Source organism: Rhynchophorus ferrugineus, unplaced genomic scaffold, assembly GCF_030347505.1.
Source record: "Rhynchophorus ferrugineus isolate W39M unplaced genomic scaffold, kcgeb_rfMv2 rfM1, whole genome shotgun sequence".
Classification (NCBI taxonomy): domain Eukaryota; kingdom Metazoa; phylum Arthropoda; class Insecta; order Coleoptera; family Curculionidae; genus Rhynchophorus; species Rhynchophorus ferrugineus.
This window is the reverse complement of record NW_027472580.1, coordinates 9,404,522-9,415,740: the sequence shown is the minus strand read 5'-3', so window position 1 is coordinate 9,415,740 and position 11,219 is coordinate 9,404,522. Positions and strand designations below refer to the sequence as shown.

Sequence of the window (11,219 nt, the reverse complement as noted above, 5' to 3'; positions counted from 1 at the left end):
TAGATTTTATATCCGTTTACACTCCAATTCAATATATTTATTATTCTAAAAGTCTTTAAGTTAACTTATATTTATACATACTCTATACTGTTAGTGTTCTATTATGTGTTATGTATTTACTTTATAACGTATTATATTCTCTGCCGTAAATAGCCCAAGAGGCTGATGGGCCGAAAAACGGAAATATAAATAAAATATGAGAGTAATATTCAAGTTGAGATTAGTAATATACTATTTCAAGAAAAAAAACTGATGCTTCACATATTCAGAAAATGAACTGTGAAAACTTTCAATTAGGGATCACTCGTTTCGCAAAATTAATTTATTTATTTATTGGGGAAGTCGGGAAAAGGGAATCAAAACGACAAAAGTAAAATAATAAAGATTTATTTTGTCTAGACTCTTTTTGTATTATTTTTAAATATAAAAAAGCTTCATCGACAGATATAAAAATGCTATCACACTCTGTCCTCGACAAACTATCATCTAAAATCCGTAGAAAAACCTAATAACCTTATTACGCTAGTCAAACTATGGGTATATTTGACTCTTGCTTGAGATCAATAATATTCAAAATCGTTCTAACAGAGATTCGGAAAATCAAAGAACTGCCACGATAAGAGAAAAAGGCCATCGGGGAGAGGCCGTCACACACGCCAATCGGATTTTCCGATTCTCCTCCCGTTAGAACTCAGCTCTTTAGCTCTCCGTAACTTAGCAGTTACACAATCTAATATCACAAAAGATTATTATCTTACAAAATTACATTCAACGAATATATATCTACAATAATTTTTAGTCACGTCAATAATTTGGATTTAAATTTGTTTGTTTCTGAGTGACTGAGACCTACTGGCGGACGTGGGCTTTGAACCACGGGCCTCGGCCGGTTAATCTTCCGGTCCGAATTAACATTCAACGATATCACAATTTCAGGCGGATTTTCACTGAAAAACCGTCGAAAATATTCGAGCTTCTATTCTCGTTCGTCACAAAAAGAATATAAATGAAAATTTTATATTGCGTTGCTTTTGCACTGGCAAATTTTTTATCAAATACTATCACTGACTTAACACTAAACGGGGAGTACGAGACAGGGTCTCCGAGCCATAGCTGCCGGTCCGGACGGGCGGACAGGTACCGCTCGGTACTCGCTCGTCCCCCCTATCACCATGTATGACTGAACAAAAATAATTAAAAACATAGAATATATGATATAAATATCACCCTCTAGTGGGTCTTACATAGTTCAACGTGAATTGATAGAAAACCTCAGTCTTCTTAGAATTATCCGAAATAGGTACAAAGTTAGTAAGAACGCCCCCGTGTCTCTAATATAGAGAGGAACGGTACAGCTTCTTCAGTACCAGCTGGTACTCGCTGCTGATCATCACGGCACCACCTCGAGTGATTTTTCTGTAACAAACGGAAAGACGTTAATAATTTACGTTTTTTGATATCATCCTAGTCGTATATCAATATCAGCACTATAAAAAAATAATAAAATTTTAAATTCTTTTTTAACTAATAAAAATCGATATTTTCCTGAAACTTCTTAATTTAATTTTCGTTGAAAAAATCTCAATATGGTTCTTAATTTTAATGGTTTAAAGCATTTTGATACCTAATCTTAAAAAGGTTTATAACAGCTTTTTTCGTACTTATTTTTACATAACGGTTTACAAATAATTGTTTGGAAAAAAATGGTACTCAATTTTAAAGGTTTAACATAATATTGCTATTTTTAATAGTTACCAAAAATATCAATACTGATTTTGTTTAGACATTTTAAAAAATATTGATGTTTTTCACACTCTACGTGCACGACAAATATCTTAATATTACAGCCAAAAAACAAGGGAACTTACTTTATGAACTGAGGAAGGATGTTACTCCATCCCGCCGTGCTCTGTTTCAGCGTGAGATGGACCTCGAACGTGGACGGTGTCGAGGGATCGCACCTGAACGTGCAGAGGCGCTTGTTGAAGCCGCCCTCGCCGTCGAAGTTGATGTAGAGGGTGCAGCCGCGGAGGCCGCAGGGCTCGTTGTCGGCCACCTTGAAGATGTCCTGCGCTATGCGTACGGTCAGCCCGTTCGGGAGCAGTACCTCGCCGACGCTGAGATGCGTGTTCTTCGCCTCCCTCAGCTCGGCTTCGAGACGCTTAGCTAGGGCCTCGACCACTGCCGATTCTTCCGCGCAGTCCGAGTAGAAGTAGGTCAGCGCTGGAATGAAAAAAACGACGAGAGGTTAGTCGCTGAACGGAGATCGAGTCGAATCGTCGAAAGTGATATAACCGACTGACTTCCAGGAGAAATCGGACGTATTCGCGAAAACGGTTTGACAACTCGTCGGAGATTCGACTTTTTTGTCGGTGAAATCTCCGAGTCTTGTTACCAAGCGCTCAGCAGAAGGTCAAACAGCTGATTAAACGACAGCGATTAGTTAACAACACCGAAATTACCGGTAGCTATCATACTAGTCGAATGTTGCATCAGTTTCGTTTATTTTCATCCGATTTTTTACCAAAAAAAATTTAAAAAATAAAAACTTACCATCTTTGATGTAAAATTCGTTAGAAATTGGTAGAACCTCCATGATATCGGCTCACAAAATACGGACACACAACTAAATATCACAAAAGGGTAGAGTTTTTTTTTTTTGAAGGCCAAAATACCGGCTGCCGGCTAGTAACTCTTCAATAAGGACTAAACTCTCACTTCTAAAGCTTGATCGGAACTGTCAGTGCACGGCCGCACTACACGATTTTATATAATATTATACCCCCACCAAACCGGTCGTGTCGTCCTTCTCTCTCGGTCTCCGAGCACAAGAGAAACAGCGCACGGCCACTGTATCCATACGACAAAATTGTATCGGCACTCGGCTTCGTTCGGCTTCGCTCGGATCGGGTGCGTGGCTACGTGATGCGAAGCCTGTAGTTGTTGATCGCTTGTACCAAAAAAAAAAGATAATGGTTTTCTTTGTTTTGAGATGTGAGACGGTTTTTTAATTAATTCGAAGCGATCCCGGTGCATTACTATGCCGGAGATGTTGGTGTTTGTCGAATCGAACGGTGTAGGGATCATTTTCTTTTGTTTCTCGACGGTGGTGTGATTTTTTTCCGCCTCGACAAAGATACTCGAAATTAATCTCGGTTTGTTTGAGACCCGGTGGCGACGCTCATTTCTTCCTTCGCGTTAGGTGTTGCACGAGAAATTACCACTTTAATTGCTACACGTATCATAATTGTTTCAAAAATCGAGCGGGTTAAGATCTAAAAATAACCAACTCCATAATAAGCGTACTTATCTCATTGAAATTAATAGACAACCCGGCATCACATCATTGATAACGCGGTTTCAAATAGCGTTCGAGTTAAACAAATGAACGATTTAAATAATTGTTTACTACGACTCCTCTGTTTTATTCATATATTTCCCTGTATATATTTAATTCATTAATTATCGTCTCCAAACTACAAAGCGACATAACATTTTATCGGGCTTACAAAATATACTCGCTCGATTTTCTGACAACGTTAGACGAATACTCGTACATCGAAGCGGGTTTCTGATGATGAGCTATTTTTGTTTCCAAGGCTACCAGATCTAATGCACTTTACTGATACTGGTCGTATTTTTTTTTGAAAATTTACTTAATTTTTTTCACTTTAAATAAAGTTGAGAGGAAATTATGTTACTGCTTATATTATATGAAATATATTATTTAAAAAACAGTTTAACAAAATAGAAACAATTAGAAAACGAACTCCCTTGATTTTCTAACAATGTTAGGCAAATGATCGATGCGCCTTTGTGTTGGAATATTTTTGTTTTCAAGGCTACTAGACCTAATGCAATTTTATTGATGTTACTGGCTAATTTTTATCTATCTTAATATAATTAGCCAGACAAACATTTACGGAGATGGGTGACCGGAAATCGCTGATGCAATGTCGTGTAAAATGGGTCTAAGTCAATTTAATGAGTTCGTTGTTTATCCAGAACTGAAAAGGGAAATATAAAGATTACAACATGTGGTCTCTGGATTTTATAACGATGTTAAGTTAATAATCGGTGTAATTTTACGTTGGGTTATTTTTGTTTCCAAGGCTACTAGATCTGATGCACTTTGTTGGTGTTACTGTAATTTTTATCTGGTTTAAAATAAACAGTCAGATAAGGATTTATGGAGATGGGGTGATCGAAAATTACTGATGCAATGTTGTGTAAAATGAGTTTTAGAAATAGGGAAATATAAAGATTACCCAATGTGCTCGCTTGATTTTGTAATGATGTTAAGTATTAATAATCTCAAGTTAGTGTTAGGTTTCCAAGGTTACTAGATTTCATACACTTTACTGATGCCCGTCGTTGTTTTTTTTTCAAGTTAACTGAATTTTATCCAGTTTTATTATAATTAAACCAAAATTTTTACAGACAAGAAATACTGTGACTGCTTACATTGTAAATAAAAGTTTAAAAAAATAATTAACAAAGCATTAAGTTTACAAAATAAACTCGCTCGATTTTGTAATAATATTAGGCTAATCATTGATGCGCGTTTGTGCTGGATTATTTGTGTATCCAAGGCTACTAGATCATATGCATTTTATTGGTCTTACTGACCAATTTTATACATTTTAATACAGAATGAAGAGATAAAAATTTACGCAGATGGGATGATCGGGTTGTATGAAGCAATATTGTATGAAATCATTTTTAAATAATTTAATAGTTTCGCTAATAAAAACTGAATTTTTTCTAAATTAAAACAGGGAACATTACATTTTATAAAGCTTAGAAAATATGGTCGTTTGAATTTGTAACAATTTTAATTTAATTATAAAAGCAGCTTTATGTTAGGTTATTTTTGTTTTCAAGGCTGCTAGATCTAATGTACTTTAACTGTAATACTCGTAATTTTTTCCTACTTTAATATAAATATCAAGACTAGGATTTTACAGAGATGGGATGATTGGAAATTACTGACGAAATATTGTGTAAAATGCATTTAAAATAATTTAATGAGTTAACTAAAATAGGGAAATATAAAGATTACAAAATGTGCTGGCTTGATTTTGTAATGATGTTAAGTTTTAATAATATTTAATAACTTTGTATGGATTTTCCAAGGCTACTAGACCTAACATACTCATTACTGAAGGTGATCGTTGTACTTTTTTTTAAATTAACTTAATTATATCCAGTTTTAATATAATGTAATCATTTTTGTTACAAAAAAAAAATAGAAATATTTTTACTGTGTTTAGAGTAAAAAATAATTTAATAAATTTTTTAGCAAAACATTAATTTTACAAAATGTCTTCCCTTAATTTGTATAATATTAGGCTAATGATCTATGGGCTTTCATGTTGGGTTATTTTTGTTTCAAAGGCTACTGGACTCACTGCACTTTATTGGCGTCACTGACTAATTTCATCTATTTTAACTCAAAATAGCGAGATAAGAATTTAAGCGATGGGGTGATCTAAAATTGCTGATGCAATATTGTGAAACATGAGTTTTAAATAATATAATGAATTCATTATTTGCCCAGAAATTAAATAGGGAATATAAAGGTTACAAAATGTGCTCCCTTGATTCTGTAATTATGTTGTGTTAATAATCAAGGCAGATTAATGCAAAATTGTTTTTGTTTCCAAGGTTACTAGATCTAATGTACTTTAGCGTTATTACTTGTTATTTGAACGACGAAAATTTGAACGACACTAGCATTTTATGGAAATGGGATGACAAAAATATCAGCGATTCTGAGTAAAATAATTTAATTAGTTGGTTGTTAAATATATTACAAAGTTCAGCTTGTTAATTCTTTTATACTTTGTAATACTAATATCGACGCAGCTTTATGTTATTTTACGGTTATTTTTGTTCCAAGGGCTACTAGATCTAATATCCTTTACTGATATTACTAGCCCTTTCCTATTTTAATCAATATAATTATGTATAAATTTTGCAAAGATGTAATAATCGAAATAATCTGACACAACATTGCAGAAAATGCGCTTTGAATAGTTTAAAAATCAAAATTCAACAAGAATAATACCAAAATGAGTTTTGCTGATGCAATATTGGGAAACGTCGATGATACAACTTTGTTAACAAGTTGGCTGATATCTAGATAGCGTTGATACATGAGTCAAACCAAATCCAATCGCTATGACTATTAGATATCACAATTCATTCATGATTGTATCAGTTCTCTGCTAAATTATCTAGTAAATTCGGCGGATTTAATCAACACTTAGTGTGTTGTATTTGTTAATGTTTGTTTCCTTGAGTTTGGTTGCTTCTTTAAGAGGGTATTCTAGTTTAAAAACATGCAAAAATCTTATACATAAGATTGTATACTTAAAACTAGAATACAATTTGAATTTTCACTATTTAAAAATGATATTTTCGCTCTTCGCTCTTTTTCGCTATTTTGATAAGAAAGAATAATGTATAGAGAATGCTCACATCTAAAAATCGTTTCGTCACACTTAAAAATCGCAAAAAAGACATGCAAACACTTTCGTACACGTGTTCCCGTGCGAATTCCTTCCAGAAAAATAGTAGTAAGTGTTCCGATAAACAATCGAGTCAACAGCCACACATTCCGGCCGACAAGACGAATATTTCTACTGTAGCGACCGCTACAACCCTTTACGCCTCCACCCATTAACATACAGCAACTTCAAAGGCTGGTTCAATGCTGATGGATTAGTACTATACGGTTCCCGGCTATAGAAGACTCGCTCTCTTTTCGTTTCCCTACGCCCTTGTAACGGTACCACTTCCACAGTGCTACCGTACTTCCTTCACCTAAATAATAGTAATGAGTGTTCGGACAAACAATCGCATCGACAGCCGCACATTCCGACCGACCAGAAGAACATTCCTACAATTGGTGACCCCGACGTGATTGAAGTGCCTAACAGATAAACCAGTTCAACACAAGCCACTCGACTGGTGCTCGACACGTGCATGGAATGATAGCACGAGGAACGGAACCCATCAACATCAGTTGGTCGACGTTATTCCACGAGACTAACGTGATGGACGAATACCACGGAAACTCATCGTTGCACTACGAAACGCAACACGTAAGGTACCACACTTACAAGTACCCTAATACAAATCGGAACGCCCCAAGACGAACTACGTCCTGTTACTCTTCCTTCGATGGCAGCTGATCCCGAAAGACTCCTGGCTAAAGTTCGATCCCCATCTCATAAGCAGTCCCTGGGCGATTGATTACGTGATTGTCGGTGTGCTCAGGAACCTGCACCACATGGAGTTACGTTCCACGGAAGCTCCACTAAGAGGGGAGTGATGTAGCGACCGCTACAACCCTTTTGGGCCACCACAATTACATCTACATTAAATTCAAAGGTTGACCATGCTGGTGAATTAATACCATGCTGTCCTCGGGTATAAAAGACCATCACGACGACGTCTCTTTTTCTTTCCTCTACCCTTGTGACAGTACCACCACTTTCATAACGCTTCCGTTCCGTACCTTAACCTAACCTAATATTCTGTCCATCATCCCGTCGAACACATATAGTATTTAATACATGAAAGTTTTTATTTAGCCGCTGTTTCCGTGCGAATAGTAGTGAGTGTTCAGACAAACAATCGCGTCGACAGCCACACCGATCGACCGACCAGACGAACATTCCTAGAGACATATTCTAAAACGCCCTTAAGTGCCTTTCCAATCTTTAATATTTCGTTTCTTATGATCTTATTGTCGTCAAAATATAATCTTCATCACAAGGAAAAATCCTTCTTGATGTTTAAGTTCTGTTTTGAATTTGTGTTGCATCAAGACATGTATGAAGAGACAAATTTCAAGACTTGGAAATAGTGAGTCTTAATTAGAATGTGAAATTCGGAATCTTCAATTTTGCGAAGATGGCCAGGGCGATTATTGAAATTAATATCACCGGTACTAAAACATATTTGATTTTGCTAATCGACGTGGCCCAATATTAGTTTTTGATTTCAACCATTTACAAGTCGAAGAACGACCTGGAAGATTAAAACGGTTCGAACACAACGAATTTCAAGTCTTATTGAACGAAAATCCGCTTCAAACCATAATAAAACATTCGGACAACTTCATGAATCAACTGTTTACAGACGTTTACATACAATAGGACAAATTAAAAATGGTTGAAAATTGCTGCCATCCAAACTGACGCAAAAATGTCATTTAAAACTTTTGTGACATAACAGTTTCATTGCTTGCAAAGCACAAAAAACGCTTTCTGTGTATTGTGGCTGACGATGAAATGTGGATCTATTACAACAAGTTAGTTCAGAAGAGTTTTCCACATCCACAATTCATGGTCATTAAGTCTTGGTCATACAGTGGGATGACTGAGAATGCCTGAATGAATAGTTATTCAAATTGAATAAACTAAAATATTTGAAAGAGTCGTAGGAAAGGTGGAAAAAAATATTTTCCAATATTTTTCAATAAATGCCTATTTAAAATATAAAAATGGTCAAAATAAAAATACCTAATATCTTTTCTTTATAACACCTTTATTAGATACGATTACTACAATCTTAATTTACAATTAATTTATTACTACTTTTCCTATGTACTTGGATTAATTAAGAGGCAAGACGAGTGCAAGAAAATACATCAATATATATTCCTCAATTATAAAATTATAACTTATAGCTATAATTTACACTAAATATATACACTTTATATAAGTTCGCATGGTTTTGTTCGCTTCTATCACACTGACATCCCGCGCGTTGTCCAGAAGTTGTATTGCTTTCACGTTAGTATGATTTAGTAATCTTATTTCGTGTTTCAAGGCGAAATCTTTGATAACTTCGCAACTCTATTTGATTTCCGGTCATCGTACAGTTCTTCGTTGGTTACATAGCGATAGGCATTGGTAATTAATCGAAGAATTTTGTTTTGACAGCGTTGTACGACTAGTTGATTTAAATTTTTAGTGCAACCCCATATTTGCACCCCATATAATGCTAATATAGTTGTTTTATTTTGGCTCTAATGTGTTTTGCTTTTTGTCTAACGTGATGCTTCCAATTTAATCTACCATCAAGATGGATACCAAGGTATTTAGCTGATTCTGCTTGAGGAATTGGGCATCCATTGAGTGATATTATTAAGTTTTTATTATTTCGCCGCAATGTAAAATTAACGTGGACAGATTTGGAGCTATTAAGTTAAATTTTCCAATCTTTCGTTCATTTGTAGATTTTGTTGATTGCCACTTGCACTTTTTCTATTGCCCTAGGTCGAGATATATCTTTTGCCATAATAATTGTGTCGTCAGCAAAGGTTCCAAGTAGTGATTCTGTTGCTGTTGAAACCTAATATCTAATAAAATATTTACTAATATACTTAAAATTTCAGAAAAAAAAAATGAGGCACAAACCACTGTTATATAAATCAAATATAAAAAATAGTCTCACATGGAAATACAACCAAATTATGTTAAACGTTAAAGGTTGATATTAAATTTGACGTTAAATTCAGGTGGAAGCCATATATTAAAAGAAAAAGTGAGAAACTCTAGCTGAAGTACGAAACACTACTGGTTATTCGTGAGATATTCAGCCGTGTCAGTATGTAATAATTTTTTGCTTCACCAACAAGTCTTGAAACCAGTGTGGACTAATGTTCTTCAATTATGGGGTTGTATCAGCCAAAGCAATAAAGATGTACAAAGGTTCCAAAACAAGGTACTTCGAGGTATTGTTAATACTTCATGGTGCGTTTATAACGAAAATATATTATCTCGAAAATGTTGAGGTTCTTCTTGGATAATGATAGCTGAGTTAGACAATTAAAGACAGTAAAATTAATTGATCTAATTCAGTGAAATTATAAGTAAAAACTCAGTGCACATTAAAAACTGTGACACGCATGTTGAGCTCAAATTGTTTATCGTAGAATAAGTAGTTTGTAATTTTAAACCATAGCAAATTAGTGTTAATTTGCTAGATTCTTAATATACAATAAAAACATATTTCTGAATTATATATAATTTTAAACCCGAAGAAACAATCTGTAAAGCAGCATCAGCTGTGTTTTACAGGATTTTAATTTCACGAATATATTAACACGTTTTATAATAGATTATTTTTCTGGATATATATAAATATACATTTGTCCCATATCTAGGGTACCTGTTTGTTTGTCTAACAGCTGAACAGACATAAGTGAGAAAATTGTTTTGTGTTTTCGTTAACTGAAATCACGCCACATCAGGCGACTGTCGTTCGATGTTAAAACCTTTAATGAGTCATTAACCTTATATATTATTTTACACGTTAATTGGTTTTTATGTTATCAATTATTATATGGTTATATATTTATATAGGTATACATGTTTTTTGACTGATAATTCTGCGGAAATTTCCTCGAATGGAGATATGAAACGGATAAATGTACAATTACAAAATTGATTTTATTTGTCATAGCATACGTTTTTCAGAAAAAAGTCTTGGAAAAAAGTTGGTATAGCTCCCGAAAAAAGAAAAAATAAATGAATAAAGGCTATTGATTAGTTAGAGATAATTGTTGTGAAGAGTTATACCCAATATTTAACCCTTAATCGGAATCATTATTTTGACGAACATAACTGGAGCCTATATAAAATCCACTTAATTTCTAATGAAGATAAAATTAACATATTTATTATTAATTACATCTTGCATTACTGTTCTGTTCTACCTGCAATAATTTACAAGCAAGACGAGTACAGGATTAATAAGTATATTATATGTATGCGGAATGGGCTGGTCATGCTAAATCGCCACTTCGCGAAATTAGTCTGCGTGGAAAAACGTCATTAAATAATTGAATTGTTGAACGAGCTATGTGCGCTCTGTCCCCATCTTGCTGAAACCACATGTCCTCTAGTCCTTGCTCTTCCATTTCCGGCACAAGAAAATTTCGAATCAAGTCTGTAGCGACCTTGAGGCATGCCATCCTGCCATACCTCATACTTCTAATGTAAATACCACTGTTTTATTTTGTTTTACCTCCATTCACCGAGCCATATCATTTACCCCAAAGTACCGTTTAGCACTAACATTAACTGTAACACCTGGGTCATTTTCAAAAAAATAGGGACCAATTATGTTTCCAGCATAAATATCGACAGAGTTGTTTTTAGTGGATGTAATGATGTGTAATATATAAATGGGCTTCATCG

The 11,219-nt window shown here is 34.5% G+C and overlaps 1 protein-coding gene across 1 annotated transcript; it reads right to left on the bottom strand.

The window, feature by feature from the left end:
* Positions 1 to 371: 371 nt before the first annotated feature.
* Positions 372 to 2,749, bottom strand: LOC143203713 (protein charybde). The gene is made up of 3 exons (XM_076415975.1): positions 2,554 to 2,749; positions 1,869 to 2,223; positions 372 to 1,416 (listed from the first exon to the last, which is right to left on the bottom strand). The coding sequence occupies exons 1-3, from the start codon at positions 2,594 to 2,596 to the stop codon at positions 1,332 to 1,334; spliced, it is 483 nt and encodes a 160-aa protein (XP_076272090.1). The 5' UTR covers positions 2,597 to 2,749; the 3' UTR covers positions 372 to 1,331.
* Positions 2,750 to 11,219: the final 8,470 nt, after the last annotated feature.

Coding starts and splice junctions, on each gene's coding strand:
- LOC143203713 (XM_076415975.1), bottom strand. CDS start 2,596: ATGGAGGTTCTACCAATTTCTAACGAATTTTACATCAAAGATG. Junction 2,224..2,553: donor CGAATTTTACATCAAAGATG/GTAAGTTTTTAT, acceptor TTTTCATTCCAG/CGCTGACCTACTTCTACTCG. Junction 1,417..1,868: donor ATCCTTCCTCAGTTCATAAA/GTAAGTTCCCTT, acceptor CGTTTGTTACAG/AAAAATCACTCGAGGTGGTG.